Source organism: Amblyomma maculatum, chromosome 4 (genome assembly GCF_055883805.1).
Source record: "Amblyomma maculatum isolate TAMU_Amacu chromosome 4, ASM5588380v1, whole genome shotgun sequence".
In the NCBI taxonomy this organism is placed as follows: domain Eukaryota; kingdom Metazoa; phylum Arthropoda; class Arachnida; order Ixodida; family Ixodidae; genus Amblyomma; species Amblyomma maculatum.
In genome coordinates this window covers 114,617,151-114,639,650 of record NC_139347.1, presented here as the reverse complement: position 1 = coordinate 114,639,650, position 22,500 = coordinate 114,617,151, and the positions used below count along the sequence as shown (strand labels likewise).

The 22,500-nt window shown below is 47.1% G+C and overlaps 1 protein-coding gene and 11 non-coding genes across 12 annotated transcripts; all 12 read left to right on the top strand.

The window, feature by feature from the left end:
• Positions 1-1,310: 1,310 nt before the first annotated feature.
• On the top strand, positions 1,311-1,382 carry TRNAP-AGG (transfer RNA proline (anticodon AGG)). The gene has a single exon. It is a non-coding gene; the product is annotated as a tRNA-Pro (tRNA).
• A 213-nt stretch (positions 1,383-1,595) lies between these two features.
• TRNAP-AGG (transfer RNA proline (anticodon AGG)) lies at positions 1,596-1,667 on the top strand. The gene has a single exon. It is a non-coding gene; the product is annotated as a tRNA-Pro (tRNA).
• A 493-nt stretch (positions 1,668-2,160) lies between these two features.
• On the top strand, positions 2,161-2,232 carry TRNAP-AGG (transfer RNA proline (anticodon AGG)). Its single transcript has one exon. It is a non-coding gene; the product is annotated as a tRNA-Pro (tRNA).
• Positions 2,233-2,443: 211 nt separating this feature from the next.
• TRNAP-AGG (transfer RNA proline (anticodon AGG)) lies at positions 2,444-2,515 on the top strand. The gene has a single exon. It is a non-coding gene; the product is annotated as a tRNA-Pro (tRNA).
• Positions 2,516-2,726: 211 nt separating this feature from the next.
• On the top strand, positions 2,727-2,798 carry TRNAP-AGG (transfer RNA proline (anticodon AGG)). Its single transcript has one exon. It is a non-coding gene; the product is annotated as a tRNA-Pro (tRNA).
• Positions 2,799-7,669: 4,871 nt separating this feature from the next.
• On the top strand, positions 7,670-7,741 carry TRNAP-AGG (transfer RNA proline (anticodon AGG)). Its single transcript has one exon. It is a non-coding gene; the product is annotated as a tRNA-Pro (tRNA).
• A 4,872-nt stretch (positions 7,742-12,613) lies between these two features.
• Positions 12,614-12,685, top strand: TRNAP-AGG (transfer RNA proline (anticodon AGG)). The gene has a single exon. It is a non-coding gene; the product is annotated as a tRNA-Pro (tRNA).
• Positions 12,686-14,481: 1,796 nt separating this feature from the next.
• TRNAP-AGG (transfer RNA proline (anticodon AGG)) lies at positions 14,482-14,553 on the top strand. The gene has a single exon. It is a non-coding gene; the product is annotated as a tRNA-Pro (tRNA).
• A 213-nt stretch (positions 14,554-14,766) lies between these two features.
• Positions 14,767-14,838, top strand: TRNAP-AGG (transfer RNA proline (anticodon AGG)). Its single transcript has one exon. It is a non-coding gene; the product is annotated as a tRNA-Pro (tRNA).
• A 211-nt stretch (positions 14,839-15,049) lies between these two features.
• TRNAP-AGG (transfer RNA proline (anticodon AGG)) lies at positions 15,050-15,121 on the top strand. Its single transcript has one exon. It is a non-coding gene; the product is annotated as a tRNA-Pro (tRNA).
• A 1,114-nt stretch (positions 15,122-16,235) lies between these two features.
• Positions 16,236-16,307, top strand: TRNAP-AGG (transfer RNA proline (anticodon AGG)). The gene has a single exon. It is a non-coding gene; the product is annotated as a tRNA-Pro (tRNA).
• A 1,282-nt stretch (positions 16,308-17,589) lies between these two features.
• On the top strand, positions 17,590-19,036 carry LOC146192131 (uncharacterized). Its single transcript, XM_084600417.1, has one exon. The coding sequence runs from the start codon at positions 17,590-17,592 to the stop codon at positions 18,838-18,840; it is 1,251 nt and encodes a 416-aa protein (XP_084456543.1). The 3' UTR covers positions 18,841-19,036.
• Positions 19,037-22,500: the final 3,464 nt, after the last annotated feature.

The window sequence follows — 22,500 nt, the reverse complement described above, 5'->3', positions numbered from 1 at the left end:
CACTCCCGAGCTGGGCTCGTTGGTCTTGGGTAGCCGAGATAACTTGTTTCGCCGGTTTCGAGAAGGTGGACTTGGGCTTGCTCATCTATTTGTACGCCAACTGGTTAATCGTTTTATTTTCCTCCGTGACGTCTCAGACCCTTTCTTACGTACTGCGTGCCAAGTAAGGCTCGTGCGGGCAGTGCCCAATTTTGTTGTCTCTACGAGAAGTATTCCAGGGCGAATTTCCAAGTTTTTCCAAGAAATAGTAAGCAGTGTCCGAATTTTAACTGCTCGTTTTTCGGTAGAATACTTGAGTACAGTCAAAAAGAAGAAACTGTACAATGATATTTGTGACTTTTTCCTCTTCCTATGTAGAGAGCCTTGTACAGCGAGAGTCTAGGTCAAGACGTATTAAAACGCGTGAAAAGAATGCCAGTTTCTCCGGGGGTAAAGACGTTTTTCTTTAAGCTACACACAGGTACATTATCGGTAAAAACATTTTTCGAAGACAAGGGTTTTTATCTGCCCTGGGGTTCACGATGCCTAATATGTAAACAACCAGAGACAATAGACCATGTTTTTCTGCACTGCTGGGAGGGGGTTTATTTTTGGGACGTATTACAAAAAACACTTAAAAAAGAATTACCTTTAGATCCACACGGAATCAGGTTCCTGCCGACAGATAATGAAGATGATGTACCCCTAGACACCGTAATGTTGCTAGGATTACACAGTCTTTGGCGGTCCCGAATGGCGGGCTTCCACGTTGACCCTGAAGCTCGCCCTGCAAGGCTCCACTTTCGCCAGTGTATGTACACCTTCGTTGAAATGCCCAAAGCGATGAGTGCAGTCCCAGCATGGGTGGTGAAAGTTGAACCATTGGTAGAGTTGAAAGAATTTTAACTTGACAACGTCAACCCCAATAGGGTCAACGGCTTTTTTACCTGTGTCATAGTTATGTGAACATCACGAGCTGGAGTGTTCAGTTCAATTTGTGTGTCAACCTTGGTTATGTGTATGACAGCCGGCAATAAAGAAAAAGGAAGGGCTCGTTGGTCTAGGGGTATGATTCTCGTTTAGGGTGCGAGAGGTCACGGGATCAAATCCCGGACGATCGCTTTCTTATTTTGCTCGCGCTGGTGGCAGCTACTGCTTTTGCTAATCCCACACTCATTTGGTAGCCAGCGTAGTTGTGTGCCTTGCCGCTGCACTCATTCATGCACCACATAATACCGAGCCAAATAGAGCGCCTGTTGATTCTCCGTTTATGCTTTGCCCCTCGTAACATGTGATAGAAATTCACTGAGCGACTGTTCCCTCCCGGACTGGGCTCGTTGGTCTAGGGGTATGATTCTCGCTTAGGGTGCGAGAGGTCCCGGGTTCAAATCCCGGACGAGCCCTTTCTTCTTTTTGCTTGCGCTGGTAGCAGCCACTCCTTTTGCTAATCCCACGATTATTTCGTAGCCTGCGTCGTTGTCTGCCTTGCCGCTGCGCTCACTCATGCATCATTAGATACCCAGGCAAAGAGAGCGTCTGTTAATTCTCCATTTATGGTTTGCCCCTTGTCAGATATATGATAGAAATTCGCTGAGCGACTGTTCAATCCCGTGCTGGGCTCGTTGGTCTAGGGGTATGATTCTCGCTTAGGGTGCGAGAGGTCCCGGGTTCAAATCCCGGACGAGCCCTTTCTTCTTCTTCCTTGCGCTGGTGGCAGCTACTTGTTTTGCTAATCCCACACTCATTTGGTAGCCAGCGTAGTTGTCTGCCTTGCCGCTGCGCTCATTCATGCCCCATAAATACTCAGCCAAATAGAGCGCCTGTTGATTCTCCATTTATGCTTTGCCCCTCGTAACATATGATAGAAATTCACTGAGCGACTGTTCACTCCTGAACTGGGCTCGTTGGTCTAGGGGTATGATTCTCGCTTAGGGTGCGAGAGGTCCCGGATTCAAATCCCGGACGAGCCCTTTCTTCTTCTTCCTTGCGCTGGTGGCAGCTACTGCTTTTGCTAATCCCACACTCATTTGGTAGCCAGCGTAGTTGTCTGCCTTGCCGCTGTACTCATTCATGCACCATATAATACTCAGCCAAATAGAGCGCCTGTTGATTCTCCATTTATGCTTTGCCCCTCGTAACATGTGATATAAATTCACTGAGCGACTGTTCACTCCTGAACTGGGCTCGTTGGTCTAGGGGTATGATTCTCGCTTAGGGTGCGAGAGGTCCCGGGTTCAAATCCCGGACGAGCCCTTTCTTCTTCTTCCTTGCGCTGGTGGCAGCGACTGCTTTTGCTAATCCCACACTCATTTGGTAGCCAGCGTAGTTGTCTGCCTTGCCGCTGCACTCATTCATGCACCATATAATATTCAGCCAAATAGAGAGCCTGTTGATTCTCCATTTATGCTTTGCCCCTCGTAACATGTGAAAGAAATTCACTGAGCGACTGTTCACTCCTGAACTGGGCTCGTTGGTCTAGGGGTATGATTCTCGCTTAGGGTGCGAGAGGTCCCGGGTTTAAATCCCGGACGAGCCCTTTCTTCTTCTTCCTTGCGCTGGTGGCAGCTACTGCTTTTGCTAATCCCACACTCATTTGGTAGCCAGCGTATTTGTCCGCCTTGCCGCTGCACTCATTCATGCACCATATAATACTCAGCCAAATAGAGCGCCTTTTCATTCTCCATTTATGCTTTGCCCCTCGTAACATGTGATAGAAATTCACTGAGCGACTGTTCACTCCTGAACTGGGCTCGTTGGTCTAGGGGTATGATTCTCGCTTAGGGTGCGAGAGGTCCCGGGTTCAAATCCCGGACGAGCCCTTTCTTCTTCTTCCTTGCGCTGGTGGCAGCTACTGCTTTTGCTAATCCCACACTCATTTGGTAGCCAGCGTAGTTGTCTGCCTTGCCGCTGCACTCATTCATGCACCATATAATACTCAGCCAAATAGAGCGCCTGTTGATTCTCCATTTATGCTTTGCCCCTCGTAACATGTGATAGAAATTCACTGAGCGACTGTTCACTCCTGTGCTGGGCTCTAGGGGTATGATTCTCGCTTAGGGTGCGAGAGGTCCCGGGTTCAAATCCCGGAAGAGCCCTTTCTTCTTCTTCCTTGCGCTGGTGGCAGCTACTGCTTTTGCTAATCCCACACTCATTTGGTAGCCAGCGTAGTTGTCTGCCTTGCCGCTGCACTCATTCATGCACCATATAATACTCAGCCAAATAGAGCGCCTGTTGATTCTCCATTTATGCTTTGCCCCTCGTAACATGTGATAGAAATTCACTGAGCGACTGTTCACTCCTGAACTGGGCTCGTTGGTCTAGGGGTATGAATCTCGCTTAGGTTGCGAGAGGTCCCGGGTTCAAATCCCGGACGAGCCCTTTCTTCTTCCTTGCGCTGGTGGCAGCTACTGCTTTTGCTAATCCCACACTCATTTGTTAGCCAGCGTAGTTGTCTGCCTTGCCGCTGCACTCATTCATGCACCATATAATACTCAGCCAAATAGAGCGCCTGTTGATTCTCCATTTATGCTTTGCCCCTCGTAACATGTGATAGAAATTCACTGAGCGACTGTTCACTCCCGAGCTGGGCTCGTTGGTCTTGGGTTACCGAGATAACTTGTTTCGCCGGTTTCGAGAAGGTGGACTTGGGCATGCTCATCTATTTGTACGCCAACTGGTTAATCGTTTTATTTTCCTTCGTGACGTCTCAGACCCTTTCTTACGTATTGCGTGCCAAGTAAGGCTCGTGCGGGCAGTGCCCAATTTTGTTGTCTCTACGAGAAGTATTCCAGGGCGAATTTCCAAGTTTTTTCAAGAAATAGTAAGCAGTGTCCGAATTTTAACTGCTCGTTTTTCGGTAGAATACTTGAGTACAGTCAAAAAGAAGAAACTGTACAATGATATTTGTGACCTTTTTCCTCTTCCTATGTAGAGAGCCTTGTACAGCGAGAGTCTATGTCAAGACGTATTAAAACGCGTGAAAAGAATGCCAGTTTCTCCGGGGGTAAAGACGTTTTTCTTTAAGCTACACACAGGTACATTATCGGTGAAAACATTTTTCGAAGACAAGGGTTTTTATCTGCCTTGGGGTTCACGATGCCTAATATGTAAACAACCAGAGACAATAGACCATGTTTTTCTGCACTGCTGGGAGGGGGTTTATTTTTGGGACGTATTACAAAAAACACTTAAAAAAGAATTACCTTTAGATCCACACGGAATCAGGTTCCTGCCGACAGATAATGAAGATGATGCACCCCTAGACACCGTAATGTTGCTAGGATTACACAGTCTTTGGCGGTCCCGAATGGCGGGCTTCCACGTTGACCCTGAAGCTCGCCCTGCAAGGCTCTACTTTCGCCAGTGTATGTACACCTTCGTTGAAATGCCCAAAGCGATGAGTGCAGTGCCAGCAAGGGTGGTGAAAGTTGAACCATTGGTAGAGTTGAAAGAATTTTAACTTGACAACGTCAACCCCAATAGGGTCAACGGCTTTTTTACCTGTGTCATAGTTATGTGAACATCACGAGCTGGAGTGTTCAGTTCAATTTGTGTGTCAACCTTGGTTATGTGTATGACAGCCGGCAATAAAGAAAAAAGAAGGGCTCGTTGGTCTAGGGGTATGATTCTCGTTTAGGGTGCGAGAGGTCCCGGGTTCAAATCCCGGACGATCGCTTTCTTCTTTTTGCTCGCGCTGGCGGCAGCCACTGCTTTTGATAATCCCACACTCATTTGGTAGCCTGCGTTGTTGTCTGCCTTGCCCCTGCACTCATTCATGCACCACATAATACCGAGCCAAATAGAGCGCCTGTTCATTCTCCATTTATGCTTTGCCCCTCGTAACATGTGATAGAAATTCACTGAGCGACTGTTCACTCCCGAACTGGGCTCGTTGGTCCAGGGGTATGATTCTCGCTTAGGGTGCGAGAGGTCCCGGGTTAAATCCCGGACGAGCCCTTTCATCTTCTTCCTTGCGCTGGTGGCAGCTACTGCTTTTGCTAATCCCACACTCATTTGGTAGCCAGCGTAGTTGTCTGCCTTGGTTAGCCTCCACGTTTCAGCCCCATAGGTGAGTACAGGCAAGATGCAACTGTTGTATACTTTCCTCTTGAGCGATACCGGTAAGCTGCTAGTCATAATCTGCGAGTGCTTGCCAAATGCGCTCCATCCCAATCTTATTCTTCTTGTTATTTCCTTTTCATGATCCGGATCTGCGGTTACTACCTGTCCTAAGTAGATATATTCGCCTACTACTTCCAGTATTTCGCTACCTAATGTAAACTCCTGTTCCTTCCCGAGGCTGTTGAACATTACCTTAGTCTTCTGCATATTGATTTTCAAGCCTACCTTTCTACTTTTCCTGTTTAGGTCATCAATCATTATTTGCAATTCATCCCCCGAGTTGCTTAGCAAGGCAATGTCATCAGCAAATCGCAGATTACTGAGGTATTCTCCATCTACCCTTATCCCTAACTGCTCCCATTCCAAGTCTCTGAATACTTCCTCTAAACATGCTGTGAATAGTACTGGGGAGATTGTGTCTCCTTGCCTAACACCTTTCTTTATGGGAATTTTCTTGCTTTCTTTATGTAGAACTATGGTTGCTGTGCAGCCACTATATATATCTTCCAGCACTTTCACGTACGGCTCGTCTACCCCCTGATTTCGCAATGCCTGCATCACCGCCGAGGTTTCAACTGAGTCAAATGCTTTTTCGTAATCAATGAATGCTATGTATAAGGGCTGGTTATATTCCGAGCATTTTTCTATCACCTGATTGATGGTATGGATATGATCGATAGTAGAGTACCGTTTCCGAAACCCTGCTTGATCCTTTGCTTGATTGCAGTCTAAGGTTGTCATGATTCTATTAGCGATTACCTTAGTAAATACCTTATACGTAACAGACAGTAAGCTGATTGGTCTGTAATTTTTAAGGTCCTTAGAGTCCCCTTTCTTGTGAATGAGGATAATGTTTGCATTCTTCCATGGTTCCGGTACCGTCGATGACACCAGGCACTGCGTATACAGGGTGGCCAGTTTTTCTAGCACGATATCCCCCCCGTCCTTCAGCAAATCTGTAGTTATCTGATCCTCTCCAGCTGATTTCCCCCTTTTCATAGTTTCTAGTGCTTTCTTGACCTCGTCCTTCGTCACTGGTGGAACGTCTGACTGTTTTTCCCTACCGCCAATCTCATTACGGTCCTGACTACTTTGGCTACTGTAGAGATCTGTATAGAACTCCTCGGTTACTTTGACTATCTTTTCCATATTAGTGATGACGTTGCCCGCCTTGTCCCTTATTGCATACATCTGGTTTTTCCCTATGCCCAATTTCTTCTTTACCGCTTTAAGGCTTCCCCCGTTCTTTACAGCATGCTCAATTTTCTCCATGTTATACTTCCTTATATCGGCCACCTTGCGCTTATTGATTAGCTTTGATATCTCGGCCAATTCGATCTGGTCTGTTGGATTGGAAGCTTTCATACTCTGCCGTTTCTTAATCAAATCTTTCGTCTCCTTAGACAGCTTACCGGTATCCTCTCTAACTATCCTACCGCCTACTTCTACCGCGCACTCAGTAATGATATCTCTGAAATTATTGTTCCTTGCCTCTAGGGTAATGTCGCCATCCTCAGTTAGAGCTGAACACCTATTCTGTAGCGAGATCCTGAATTCTGCCCTCCCCCTCACCGCTAATTCGTTGATGGGTTTCTTTCTTACTAATCTATTGCGTTCCTTCTTCAGATTTAGGCTAATTCGGGACCTCACCATCCTGTGGTCACTACATCGAACTTTCCCGATTACTTCTACATCCTGCACAATGGCGGGGGTTGAACACATTATGAAGTCGATTTCATTTTTAGTCTCTCCGTTAGGACTTTTCCATGTCCATTTTCGGTTCTTCCGTTTGCTGAAGAAGGTATTCATGATTCGTAAGTTATTGCGCTCTGCAAACTCAACTAGTAACTCCCCTCTGCTATTCCTAGAACCAATGCCATAGTCACCTACTGCCTGGTCTCCTGCCTGTTTTTTCCCTACCTTGGCATTGAAGTCGCCCATTAGTACAGTATACTGCGTCTTTACTTTTCGCATTGCCGATTCTACATCTTCATAGAAGCTTTCAACTGCCTGGTCATCATAACTACATGTAGGTGCATAGGCCTGTACAACCTTCAGTTTATACCGCTTATTAAGCCTAATTACGATGCCTGCAACCCTCTCATTAATACTATAGAATTCATCTATATTACCCGCTATGTACTTATTGACAAGGAAACCTACTCCTAGTTGTCGCCTTTCTGGTAAACCTCGATAACACAGTACATGCCCGTCCTTCAGTACAGTATATGCCTCATTCGGCCTCCTAACCTCACTAAGCCCTATGACATCCCATTTCATGCCTTCTAGTTCCTCTAACAGCACTGCTAAACTAGCTTCACTAGCTAGAGTTCTAGCATTAAACGTTGCCAAGGTCAGTTTCCAATGGCGGCCTGTCCAGCGGAGCCAGGCTTTCTTAGCACCCCCTGCTGCGTCACAGGTCTGACCGCCGCCGTGGTCAGTTGTTCCGCACTCATTCATGCACCATATAATACTCAGCCAAATAGAGCGCCTGTTGATTCTCCATTTATGCTTTGCCCCTCGTAACATGTGATAGAAATTCACTGAGCGACTGTTCACTCCTGAACTGGGCTCGTTGGTCTAGGGGTATGATTCTCGCTTAGGGTGCGAGAGGTCCCGGGTTCAAATCCCGGACGAGCTCTTTCTTCTTCTTCCTTGCGCTGGTGGCAGCTACTGCTTTTGCTAATCCCACACTCATTTGGTAGCCAGCGTAGTTGTCTGCCTTGCCGCTGCACTCATTCATGCACCATATAATACTCAGCCAAATAGAGCGCCTGTTGATTCTCCATTTATGCTTTGCCCCTCGTAACATGTGATAGAAATTCACTGAGCGACTGTTCACTCCTGTGCTGGGCTCTAGGGGTATGATTCTCGCTTAGGGTGCGAGAGGTCCCGGGTTCAAATCCCGGAAGAGCCCTTTCTTCTTCTTCCTTGCGCTGGTGGCAGCTACTGCTTTTGCTAATCCCACACTCATTTGGTAGCCAGCGTAGTTGTCTGCCTTGCCGCTGCACTCATTCATGCACCATATAATACTCAGCCAAATAGAGCGCCTGTTGATTCTCCATTTATGCTTTGCCCCTCGTAACATGTGATAGAAATTCACTGAGCGACTGTTCACTCCTGAACTGGGCTCGTTGGTCTAGGGGTATGAATCTCGCTTAGGGTGCGAGAGGTCCCGGGTTCAAATCCCGGACGAGCCCTTTCTTCTTCTTCCTTGCGCTGGTGGCAGCTACTGCTTTTGCTAATCCCACACTCATTTGGTAGCCAGCGTAGTTGTCTGCCTTGCCGCTGCACTCATTCATGCACCATATAATACTCAGCCAAATAGAGCGCCTGTTGATTCTCCTTTTATGCTTTGCCCCTCGTAACATGTGATAGAAATTCACTGAGCGACTGTTCACTCCCGAGCTGGGCTCGTTGGTCTTGGGTTACCGAGATAACTTGTTTCGCCGGTTTCGAGAAGGTGGACTTGGGCATGCTCATCTATTTGTACGCCAACTGGTTAATCGTTTTATTTTCCTTCGTGACGTCTCAGACCCTTTCTTACGTATTGCGTGCCAAGTAAGGCTCGTGCGGGCAGTGCCCAATTTTGTTGTCTCTACGAGAAGTATTCCAGGGCGAATTTCCAAGTTTTTTCAAGAAATAGTAAGCAGTGTCCGAATTTTAACTGCTCGTTTTTCGGTAGAATACTTGAGTACAGTCAAAAAGAAGAAACTGTACAATGATATTTGTGACCTTTTTCCTCTTCCTATGTAGAGAGCCTTGTACAGCGAGAGTCTAGGTCAAGACGTATTAAAACGCGTGAAAAGAATGCCAGTTTCTCCGGGGGTAAAGACGTTTTTCTTTAAGCTACACACAGGTACATTATCGGTGAAAACATTTTTCGAAGACAAGGGTTTTTATCTGCCTTGGGGTTCACGATGCCTAATATGTAAACAACCAGAGACAATAGACCATGTTTTTCTGCACTGCTGGGAGGGGGTTTATTTTTGGGACGTATTACAAAAAACACTTAAAAAAGAATTACCTTTAGATCCACACGGAATCAGGTTCCTGCCGACAGATAATGAAGATGATGCACCCCTAGACACCGTAATGTTGCTAGGATTACACAGTCTTTGGCGGTCCCGAATGGCGGGCTTCCACGTTGACCCTGAAGCTCGCCCTGCAAGGCTCTACTTTCGCCAGTGTATGTACACCTTCGTTGAAATGCCCAAAGCGATGAGTGCAGTGCCAGCATGGGTGGTGAAAGTTGAACCATTGGTAGAGTTGAAAGAATTTTAACTTGACAACGTCAACCCCAATAGGGTCAACGGCTTTTTTACCTGTCATAGTTATGTGAACATCACGAGCTGGAGTGTTCAGTTCAATTTGTGTGTCAACCTTGGTTATGTGTATGACAGCCGGCAATAAAGAAAAAAGAAGGGCTCGTTGGTCTAGGGGTATGATTCTCGTTTAGGGTGCGAGAGGTCCCGGGTTCAAATCCCGGACGATCGCTTTCTTCTTTTTGCTCGCGCTGGCGGCAGCCACTGCTTTTGATAATCCCACACTCATTTGGTAGCCTGCGTTGTTGTCTGCCTTGCCCCTGCACTCATTCATGCACCACATAATACCGAGCCAAATAGAGCGCCTGTTGATTCTCCATTTATGCTTTGCCCCTCGTAACATGTGATAGAAATTCACTGAGCGACTGTTCACTCCCGAACTGGGCTCGTTGGTCCAGGGGTATGATTCTCGCTTAGGGTGCGAGAGGTCCCGGGTTAAATCCCGGACGAGCCCTTTCATCTTCTTCCTTGCGCTGGTGGCAGCTACTGCTTTTGCTAATCCCACACTCATTTGGTAGCCAGCGTAGTTGTCTGCCTTGGTTAGCCTCCACGTTTCAGCCCCATAGGTGAGTACAGGCAAGATGCAACTGTTGTATACTTTCCTCTTGAGCGATACCGGTAAGCTGCTAGTCATAATCTGCGAGTGCTTGCCAAATGCGCTCCATCCCAATCTTATTCTTCTTGTTATTTCCTTTTCATGATCCGGATCTGCGGTTACTACCTGTCCTAAGTAGATATATTCGCCTACTACTTCCAGTATTTCGCTACCTAATGTAAACTCCTGTTCCTTCCCGAGGCTGTTGAACATTACCTTAGTCTTCTGCATATTGATTTTCAAGCCTACCTTTCTACTTTTCCTGTCTAGGTCATCAATCATTATTTGCAATTCATCCCCCGAGTTGCTTAGCAAGGCAATGTCATCAGCAAATCGCAGATTACTGAGGTATTCTCCATCTACCCTTATCCCTAACTGCTCCCATTCCAAGTCTCTGAATACTTCCTCTAAACATGCTGTGAATAGTACTGGGGAGATTGTGTCTCCTTGCCTAACACCTTTCTTTATGGGAATTTTCTTGCTTTCTTTATGTAGAACTATGGTTGCTGTGCAGCCACTATATATATCTTCCAGCACTTTCACGTACGGCTCGTCTACCCCCTGATTTCGCAATGCCTGCATCACCGCCGAGGTTTCAACTGAGTCAAATGCTTTTTCGTAATCAATGAATGCTATGTATAAGGGCTGGTTATATTCCGAGCATTTTTCTATCACCTGATTGATGGTATGGATATGATCGATAGTAGAGTACCGTTTCCGAAACCCTGCTTGATCCTTTGCTTGATTGCAGTCTAAGGTTGTCATGATTCTATTAGCGATTACCTTAGTAAATACCTTATACGTAACAGACAGTAAGCTGATTGGTCTGTAATTTTTAAGGTCCTTAGAGTCCCCTTTCTTGTGAATGAGGATAATGTTTGCATTCTTCCATGGTTCCGGTACCGTCGATGACACCAGGCACTGCGTATACAGGGTGGCCAGTTTTTCTAGCACGATATCCCCCCCGTCCTTCAGCAAATCTGTAGTTATCTGATCCTCTCCAGCTGATTTCCCCCTTTTCATAGTTTCTAGTGCTTTCTTGACCTCGTCCTTCGTCACTGGTGGAACGTCTGACTGTTTTTCCCTACCGCCAATCTCATTACGGTCCTGACTACTTTGGCTACTGTAGAGATCTGTATAGAACTCCTCGGTTACTTTGACTATCTTTTCCATATTAGTGATGACGTTGCCCGCCTTGTCCCTTATTGCATACATCTGGTTTTTCCCTATGCCCAATTTCTTCTTTACCGCTTTAAGGCTTCCCCCGTTCTTTACAGCATGCTCAATTTTCTCCATGTTATACTTCCTTATATCGGCCACCTTGCGCTTATTGATTAGCTTTGATATCTCGGCCAATTCGATCTGGTCTGTTGGATTGGAAGCTTTCATACTCTGCCGTTTCTTAATCAAATCTTTCGTCTCCTTAGACAGCTTACCGGTATCCTCTCTAACTATCCTACCGCCTACTTCTACCGCGCACTCAGTAATGATATCTCTGAAATTATTGTTCCTTGCCTCTAGGGTAATGTCGCCATCCTCAGTTAGAGCTGAATACCTATTCTGTAGCGAGATCCTGAATTCTGCCCTCCCCCTCACCGCTAATTCGTTGATGGGTTTCTTTCTTACTAATCTATTGCGTTCCTTCTTCAGATTTAGGCTAATTCGGGACCTCACCATCCTGTGGTCACTACATCGAACTTTCCCGATTACTTCTACATCCTGCACAATGGCGGGGGTTGAACACATTATGAAGTCGATTTCATTTTTAGTCTCTCCGTTAGGACTTTTCCATGTCCATTTTCGGTTCTTCCGTTTGCTGAAGAAGGTATTCATGATTCGTAAGTTATTGCGCTCTGCAAACTCAACTAGTAACTCCCCTCTGCTATTCCTAGAACCAATGCCATAGTCACCTACTGCCTGGTCTCCTGCCTGTTTTTTCCCTACCTTGGCATTGAAGTCGCCCATTAGTACAGTATACTGCGTCTTTACTTTTCTCATTGCCGATTCTACATCTTCATAGAAGCTTTCAACTGCCTGGTCATCATAACTACATGTAGGTGCATAGGCCTGTACAACCTTCAGTTTATACCGCTTATTAAGCCTAATTACGATGCCTGCAACCCTCTCATTAATACTATAGAATTCATCTATATTACCCGCTATGTACTTATTGACAAGGAAACCTACTCCTAGTTGTCGCCTTTCTGGTAAACCTCGATAACACAGTACATGCCCGTCCTTCAGTACAGTATATGCCTCATTCGGCCTCCTAACCTCACTAAGCCCTATGACATCCCATTTCATGCCTTCTAGTTCCTCTAACAGCACTGCTAAACTAGCTTCACTAGCTAGAGTTCTAGCATTAAACGTTGCCAAGGTCAGTTTCCAATGGCGGCCTGTCCAGCGGAGCCAGGCTTTCTTAGCACCCCCTGCTGCGTCACAGGTCTGACCGCCGCCGTGGTCAGTTGTTCCGCACTCATTCATGCACCATATAATACTCAGCCAAATAGAGCGCCTGTTGATTCTCCATTTATGCTTTGCCCCTCGTAACATGTGATAGAAATTCACTGAGCGACTGTTCACTCCTGAACTGGGCTCGTTGGTCTAGGGGTATGATTCTCGCTTAGGGTGCGAGAGGTCCCGGGTTCAAATCCCGGACGAGCTCTTTCTTCTTCTTCCTTGCGCTGGTGGCAGCTACTGCTTTTGCTAATCCCACACTCATTTGGTAGCCAGCGTAGTTGTCTGCCTTGCCGCTGCACTCATTCATGCACCATATAATACTCAGCCAAATAGAGCGCCTGTTGATTCTCCATTTATGCTTTGCCCCTCGTAACATGTGATAGAAATTCACTGAGCGACTGTTCACTCCTGAACTGGGCTGGTTGGTCTAGGGGTATGATTCTCGCTTAGGGTGCGAGAGGTCCCGGGTTCAAATCCCGGACGAGCCCTTTCATCTTCTTCCTTGCGCTGGTGGCAGCTACTGCTTTTGCTAATCCCACACTCATTTGGTAGCCAGCGTAGTTGTCTGCCTTGCCGCTGCACTCATTCATGCACCATATAATACTCAGCCAAATAGAGCGCCTGTTGATTCTCCATTTATGCTTTGCCCCTCGTAACATGTGATAGAAATTCACTGAGCGACTGTTCACTCCCGAGCTGGGCTCGTTGGTCTTGGGTAGCCGAGATAACTTGTTTCGCCGGGTTCGAGAAGGTGGACTTGGGCGTGCTCATCTATTTGTACGCCAACTGGTTAATCGTTTTATTTTCCTCCGTGACGTCTCGGACCCTTTCTTACGTACTGCGTGCCAAGTAAGGCTCGTGCGGGCAGTGCCCAATTTTGTTGTCTCTATGAGAAGTATTCCAGGGCGAATTTCCAAGCTTTTTCAAGAAATAGTAAGCAGTGTCCGAATTTTAACTGCTCGTTTTTCGGTAGAATACTTGAGTACAATCAAAAAGAAGAAACTGTACAACGATATTTGTGACAACCTTTTTCCTCTTCCTATGTAGAGAGCCTTGTACAGCGAGAGTCTAGGTCAACACGTATTAAAACGCCTGAAAAGAATGCCAGTTTATCCGGGGGTAAAGACGTTTTTCTTTAAGCTACATACAGGTACATTATCGGTGAAAACATTTTTCGAAGACAAGGGTTTTTATCTGCCTTGGGGTTCACGATGCCTAATATGTAAACAACCAGAGACAATAGACCATGTTTTTCTGCACTGCTGGGAGGGGGTTTATTTTTGGGACGTATTGCAAAAAACACTTAAAAAAGAATTACCTTTAGATCCACACGGAATCAGGTTCCTGCCGACAGATAATGAAGATGATGTACCCCTAGACACCGTAATGTTGCTAGGATTACACAGTCTTTGGCGGTCCCGAATGGCGGGCTTCCACGTTGACCCTGAAGCTCGCCCTGCAAGGCTCTACTTTCGCCAGTGTATGTACACCTTCGTTGAAATGCCCAAAGCGATGAGCGCAGTCCCAGCATGGGTGGTGAAAGTTGAACCATTGGTAGAGTTGAAAGAATTTTAACTTGACAACGTCAACCCCAATAGGGTCAACGGCTTTTTTACCTGTGTCATAGTTATGTGAACATCACGAGCTGGAGTGTTCAGTTCAATTTGTGTGTCAACCTTGGTTATGTGTATGACAGCCGACAATAAAGAAAAAAGAAGGGCTCGTTGGTCTAGGGGTATGATTCTCGTTTAGGGTGCGAGAGGTCCCGGGTTCAAATCCCGGACGATCGCTTTCTTCTTTATGCTCGCGCTGGTGGCAGCTACTGCTTTTGCTAATCCCACACTCACTTAGTAGCCAGCGTAGTTGTGTGCCTTGCCGCTGCACTCATTCATGCACCACATAATACCGAGCCAAATAGAGCGCCTGTTGATTCTCCGTTTATGCTTTGCCCCTCGTAACATGTGATAGAAATTCACTGAGCGACTGTTCACTCCCGAACTGGGCTCGTTGGTCTAGGGGTATGATTCTCGCTTAGGGTGCGAGAGGTCCCGGGTTCAAATCCCGGACGAGCCCTTTCTTCTTTTTGCTTGCGCTGGTAGCAGCCACTCCTTTTGCTAATCCCACGATTATTTCGTAGCCTGCGTCGTTGTCTGCCTTGCCGCTGCGCTCACTCATGCATCATTAGATACCCAGGCAAAGAGAGCGTCTGTTAATTCTCCATTTATGGTTTGCCCCTTGTCAGATATATGATAGAAATTCACTGAGCGACTGTTCAATCCCGTGCTGGGCTCGTTGGTCTAGGGGTATGATTCTCGCTTAGGGTGCGAGAGGTCCCGGGTTCAAATCCCGGACGAGCCCTTTCTTCTTCTTCCTTGCGCTGGTGGCAGCTACTGCTTTTGCTAATCCCACACTCATTTGGTAGCCAGCGTAGTTGTCTGCCTTGCCGCTGCACTCATTCATGCACCATATAATACTCAGCCAAATAGAGCGCCTGTTGATTCTCCATTTATGCTTTGCCCCTCGTAACATGTGATAGAAATTCACTGAGCGACTGTTCACTCCTGAACTGGGCTCGTTGGTCTAGGGGTATGATTCTCGCTTAGGGTGCGAGAGGTCCCGGGTTCAAATCCCGGACGAGCCCTTTCTTCTTCTTCCTTGCGCTGGTGGCAGCTACTGCTTTTGCTAATCCCACACTCATTTGGTAGCCAGCGTAGTTGTCTACCTTGCCGCTGCACTCATTCATGCACCATATAATACTCAGCCAAATAGAGCGCCTGTTGATTCTCCATTTATGCTTTGCCCCTCGTAACATGTGATATAAATTCACTGAGCGACTGTTCACTCCTGAACTGGGCTCGTTGGTCTAGTTTTTTTTTTTTTTTCTAGTCTAGGGGTTTTCTAGTCTAGTTTTTCTGGTCTAGGGGTATGATTCTCGCTTAGGGTGCGAGAGGTCCCGGGTTCAAATCCCGGACGAGCCCTTTCTTCTTCTTCCTTGCGCTGGTGGCAGCTACTGCTTTTGCTAATCCCACACTCATTTGGTAGCCAGCGTAGTTGTCTGCCTTGCCGCTGCACTCATTCATGCACCATATAATACTCAGCCAAATAGAGCGCCTGTTAATTCTCCATTTATGTTTTGCCCCTCGTAACATGTGATAGAAATTCACTGAGCGACTGTTCACTCCTGAACTGGGCTCGTTGGTCTAGGGGTATGATTCTCGCTTAGGGTGCGAGAGGTCCCGTATTCAAATCCCGGACGAGCCCTTTCTTCTTCTTCCTTGCGCTGGTGGCAGCTACTGCTTTTGCTAATCCCACACTCATTTGGTAGCCAGCGTAGTTGTCTGCCTTGCCGCTGCACTCATTCATGCACCATATAATACTCAGCCAAATAGAGCGCCTGTTGATTCTCCATTTATGCTTTGCCCCTCGTAACATGTGATAGAAATTCACTGAGCGACTGTTCACTCCTGAACTGGGCTCGTTGGTCTAGGGGTATGATTCTCGCTTAGGGTGCGAGAGGTCCCGTGTTCAAACCCCGGACGAGCCCTTTCTTCTTCTTCCTTGCGCTGGTGGCAGCTACTGCTTTTGCTAATCCCACACTCATTTGGTAGCCAGCGTAGTTGTCTGCCTTGCCGCTGCACTCATTCATGCACCATATAATACTCAGCCAAATAGAGCGCCTGTTGATTCTCCATTTATGCTTTGCCCCTCGTAACATGTGATAGAAATTCACTGAGCGACTGTTCACTCCTGTGCTGGGCTCGTTGGTCTAGGGGTATGATTCTCGCTTAGGGTGCGAGAGGTCCCGGGTTCAAATCCCGGACGAGCCCTTTCTTCTTCTTCCTTGCGCTGGTGGCAGCTACTGCTTTTGCTAATCCCACACTCATTTGGTAGCCAGCGTAGTTGTCTGCCTTGCCGCTGCACTCATTCATGCACCATATAATGCTCAGCCAAATAGAGCGCCTGTTGATTCTCCATTTATGCTTTGCCCCTCGTAACATGTGATAGAAATTCACTGAGCGACTGTTCACTCCCGAGCTGGGCTCGTTGGTCTTGGGCAGCCGAGATAACTTGTTTCGCCGGGTTCGAGAAGGTGGACTTGGGCGTGCTCATCTATTTGTACGCCAACTGGTTAATCGTTTTATTTTCCTCCGTGACGTCTCGGACCCTTTCTTACGTACTGCGTGCCAAGTAAGGCTCGTGCGGGCAGTGCCCAATTTTGTTGTCTCTACGAGAAGTATTCCAGGGCGAATTTCCAAATTTTTTCAAGAAATAGTAAGCAGTGTCCGAATTTTAACTGCTCGTTTTTCGGTAGAATACTTGAGTACAATCAAAAAGAAGAAACTGTACAACGATATTTGTGACAACCTTTTTCCTCTTCCTATGTAAAGAGCCTTGTACAGCGAGAGTCTAGGTTAAGACGTATTAAAACGCGTGAAAAGAATGCCAGTTTCTCCGGGGGTAAAGACGTTTTTCTTTAAGCTACACACAGGTACATTATCGGTGAAAACATTTTTCGAAGACAAGGGTTTTTATCTGCCTTGGGGTTCACGATGCCTAATATGTAAACAACCAGACACAACAGACCATGTTTTTCTGCACTGCTGGGAGGGGGTTTATTTTTGGGACTTATTACAAAAAACACTTAAAAAAGAATTACCTTTAGATCCACACGGAATCAGGTTCCTGCCGACAGATAATGAAGATGATGTACCCCTAGACACCGTAATGTTGCTAGGATTACAAAGTCTTTGGCGGTCCCGAATGGCGGGCTTCCACGTTGACCCTGAAACTCGCCTGCAAGGCTCTACTTTCGCCATTGTATGTACACCTTCGTTGAAATGCACAAAGCGATGAGTGCAGTCCCAGCATGGGTGGTGAAAGTTGAACCATTGGTAGAGTTGAAAGAATTTTAACTTGACAACGTCAACCCCAATAGGGTCAACGGCTTTTTTACCTGTGTCATAGTTATGTGAACATCACGAGCTGGAGTGTTCAGTTCAATTTGTGTGTCAACCTTGTTTATGTGTATGACAGCCGGCAATAAAGAAAAAAGAAGGGCTCGTTGGTCTCTTTCTACTTCCGGTCACCGTGCGGGACGGTCGCAGAATCATGAGCTCCAGCGGAGCGGCGACAGCGGCCCTTGCCGGCCGCGGAAACAGGAAGTTTGATACGGATGATAAGGACTATGAGTTGATTTTGCCGACGCTGCCTACAGGACGTGTTGTTTTAAACACCGTGTTTTTGCACGGCGACGTGCGCAATAGGCCGTACAAAGTGGAAGATTTTCGCGATGCCCTCGCCAACGTTGGTGCGCTCCCCGATGTTGTGGCGTTGGGGGCGTACCAGATTAACCACGTTTGGGCTGTCACGCTCAGCAGCGCTGAAGCAACGAAGAAGCTGGCTGCGTTGAAACAAGTAGAAGTAAAGGGACGTCGCTGCATCATCATCGACCCAGAGGACCAACAGGTGAAGCTGCGGCTGCACTGGATGTTGCACGGTGTGGCCGACGACGACATCCGGACGGCCTTCGCTGCTTTCGGTAACGTAACCGAGGTGACCCGGGAGCGGTGGCGCGTCCAAGGCGTCAAAGAGAAGGGGTCAACAACGAGAACAGTTCTCCTGAAACTTAAACCCGGTATTAAGACCGATGACCTACCTCACCAGCTGCGAGTCGCCGGTGAGTTGGCCCTCGTTGTGGTGCCTGGGCGGCCTATGCAGTGCCTGCGCTGCCGTGGTAGTGGTCACGTTAGACGTGAATGCAAGGTGCCCCGGTGTTCGAAATGCAGGCGTTACGGCCACGTCGACAGTGAGTGTGTCCGTACATATTCGGTGGCCACGGGGCTCGCATCGAGGGAGGAGATAGCTGAACACCAGATGGACGTATCAGAGGCGGAAAAAGCGGCGAAAGGAGTCGAGGAAGTAGGCAAGCCGGAAGCGGCGACTGTCTCTTCTGGGACTTCTAGCAGAAACACAAACGTGTCAAGTGAGGCAGAGAGGCAACCTGAAGAAAAAGACTCGGCAGCGGACTGGGCTGATACTGAGGAGATGGAAGATAGCTTTTTGGCAGCTACGGAACCCGTGATGATGGCCACGACGAGCAGCGAGGAGCAGCAGCAACAGTGCAATGTTCGTGCGGGCAATGTCTCGGCCAAACGGCCTCACGCCCAGACTGGTGATGGAAAGGACAAAACAACAGCGTCAAGCGTTGAGGAGCCGCCTACGAAAACGGTCCAGTCCCGGAGGTCCTCTCTCAGATCGAAGCCGAACTTTCTGGGGGACAAGCGGGCCAGCGATAAGCCACCGCCGCTGCAAGACCATGCAGCCGCACCGGAGGGCTGCGGTGGAAACAAAGGAGTCTAGCCGGGTGCTAGACGCGAAAGGTGAGCGCAAATGCTCTCGGTCTCTTCACTCTATTTTAAAATGGATCCAACCCCTGCTCTGACATTCGGGTCGCTTAATGTTAGAGGGTTAGCAACGAAGAAAAAGCAGAGCCAGGTGTTGCGCCTTATAACGGACAGAGACATCGATGTGCTAGCCGTTCAAAAGACCAAAGTAGATGGAGAGGAAGAGACCGGGAGCATGGTGCAGCGCTTCACGTCGAAGTATTATGCCGTTGTGAGCCATGCAGTCGGAACTTCTGCCGGGTGCGTCCTTCTTGTAAAAAAGTTGCCTGGACTTAATGTGCAGACTTATGCTTCCGGAGAGACAGGGCGATACGTGATTTGTGATTTCGGTTTTGAGAATATAGAATGGCGGGTTATCTGTGTTTATGCACCTAATGAATTGGAGGATAGGCGTTCCTTTTTTGAGAGCCTGAAATATTACTGCACTAGTGAGAAACAGATAGTGCTCATGGGCGATTTCAATTGTGTTCTGGCGGCTCGCGATAAAAGCAGCACCCGAGCCTTCAGGGACAGAAGTACAGACTTATTGTCACGACTGATAGATGAATATGCATTAGATGATGTGGCGGAGTGTTTAGACGGTGAACGTAGTGTGCAATACACCCACTTTCAAGGTATTAGTCATGCTCGCCTCGACAGGATTTACATGTCACTGGACTTAATACCAAAGTGTCAAAAATACCGAGTTTTACCAGTGGCCTTTTCAGATCACTGTGCAGTGATATGCACTCTAGGCAAAAGGAAGCGAGCCAGTGGATTTTCATGGGAGCTGTGGAAATTAAATTGTAAACTGCTAAAAGACCAAATTTTCACTGAGTATGTGACGGAAAAAATTACCAAAATAGTAAATGAGTGTCAAAACAAAATCGGGCTCCAGTGGGTACTAGCCAAAGAAGAATTTAAGATGAAGGCCATTGAGCGGTCTACTTTGCTAAAGCACCAGGAAAGATTACAGGAAAAACAGCTGAGAGATATACTTGAAAAATTGTTGGCGCAGGAATGTAAAACGCCCGGCATAGGTAAGGAAGATATTAAGAAAACAAAGCAAAAGCTTGAACTTATAGAGGAAGACCGATATCGAGGGGCGATAGTGAGGGCGAGAGCGGAAGAATTGGTTGCAGGGGAGACGCCCACTAAGCGGGCTTTAGGAATGGAAAAAGCGCACGCTCGACGCAACGAAATTCAGGAGATCGAAGGAGCGGGTGAGGTAGTGACCGATAGCGATCGCATCCATCATGCTTTCTTTGATTACTATCAGGCGTTGTTCGCACAACATGAAGTTGACGTGCAAAGATTTAAAGGCGAGTTTCTCGGCGCTATGCCTAGGCTCGATGAATCCCGAAAAGAAAGCTTGGAGAGACGAATTAGTGAAAAAGAAGTTGAACGAGCAATAGAGAACTTGAACCCGGGAAAGTCTCCTGGCCCTGATGGGTTAAGTGCAGCTTTTTACAAAGCGTTTAAAACGGAATTAACCCCACTTTTGACTGCTGTTTAATGATGCCTATGATCGTAAGGAGTTGCCCCCGTCTTACGGTGCGGCCCATACCGTCCTCATCCCTAAAACAGATGATCCTATAAAACTCAGATAGGTTACTGCATATAGGCCGATCTCAGTAACGAACGTCGATTATAAAATATTCATGAAAGTGTTGGCGGCGAGGCTTCAGAGCGTTATTAAAGAAATTGTTGGCCCTCATCAAACATGTGGCATAAAGAACAGGTCTATCGCTTACAATATTCATAAGGCAAGGTGTGTGCTGGAGTGTAGCGACGTCACTGGGGTACCTGTGGCAATTCTCCAGCTAGATCTTAAAAAAGCGTTTGACTGTGTTGCTCATGAGATTTTGTTTTCTATCTTAGATCATGTCAATGTAGGTTCTATTATTACTGAGGGTGTGGCCATGGCGTACCGACACGGCACTACAAAGTTAATTGTTAATAAATCGTTGGGGGCCCCCATTAACGTGGAACGTTCGGTGCGTCAGGGTTGCCCCCTCAGTCCACTCTTGTATTGTGTGTATGTTGAAACTTTGTGCTTGCACATAATACAGAATAATGCTGTTCATGGTTTTCGGCTGCATGAAGCGGAAGTGAAAGTCCTAGCATATGCAGATGATGTAGCAATTTTCTGTGTCACAAAGGATAGCATTAGCAGTGCGGTAGAAGGTGTTAAAAGATTTAGTTTGGTCACGGGAAGCAAGTTGAACTGGGGAAAGTGCGCGGGGTTCTGGCACGGAGAATGGCCGGATACTCCTCACACTTTCGCTAATGTGTCCTGGTGTACGACCCCTGTAAAGTACCTTGGAGTCCCGTTGGAATTTTACAGAGATACTGAACAGTATTGGAAGGTGCAGGCACAAGAGACACAAGAAAAAGCAGAAAAGTGGAAAGGTACTCATTTATCCGTGTTGGCAAGAGCCACTGTGTGTAACCTGTTTTTTATTAGTAAACTGTGGTATGTGATCCAAGTGCTCCACTGCTCGCGAATTAACATACAAAAGGTACATCGAATTTTTGCGGTTTTTGTATGGGTCTCTAGCTGGGAAAGGTGCATGCGGACAAACTTGTTCAGACGGGTCAAAGACGGAGGCCTAGGCACTTATTTGTGAGGCAACTGGTAAACAGATTTTTGTTTTTCCGTGATGTTGAAGATCCTTTCCTGCGCACGGTGTGCCAAGTAAGGCTAGGGCGAGCCTTGCCAGAGTATGTAGTTGCAACAAAATGCATGACAGGAGGCATTTTTGGTTATTTCCGAGAGATAGTAACCAGCGTCAGATTCTTAACTACTCGGTTTTCAAAGGAATATTTGAGCAGCGTAACAAGGAAAACGTTGTACAGAGATGTGTGGGATGTTATCTTTCCGGTGCCGTTGTACAGGGCCTTGTACTGTGGAGGCCCCGGCGGTAATGTGTTGCAAAGGATTAAAAAAATAAATGTATCGCCGGAAATCAAGAGTTTTTCTTTAAAGTGCACACTGGAACTTTACCCGTCAAATATTTTTTGGAAGAAAAAGATGTTTCTACCGTGGGGACCAAACTACTTAATCTGCAAGCAACCGGAGACCATAGACCATGTTTTTTTGCACTGTTGGGAAGGGGTTTATTTTTGGGACGTGCTACAGAGGACCATGAAGAAACAGCTCCCGTTGCATTCACATGGAGTTAGGTACTTGCCAACAAAAAATGAGGGCGGGATCCCGTTCGATTTAGTCATGCTGGTGGGCCTCCACAGTATATGGCGCTCTCGTATGGCCCGGTTCTACTGTGACCCCGAAGCGCGTCCAGCGCGTATATATTTTCGAGAGAGCATCTACAAGTTTGTCGAAATACAGAAGATACGGAATCCTGTCCCTGAGTGGCTCTCAAGGCTAGAGCCTCTGACAACACTCAGAGAATATTAATGTGACAAAGCCTGGTCCTCTCTTGGGGATTTCGCTTCTTGTATAATTGTGTACATATTTTGTTTTTTGTTGTTGTCTTTGTTTTGTGAAAGCCGAGGACCGGCAATAAAAAAAAAGGGCTCGTTGGTCTAGGGGTATGATTCTCGTTTAGGGTGCGAGAGGTCCCGGGTTCAAATCCCGGACGATCGCTTTCTTCTTTTTGCTCGCGCTGGCGGC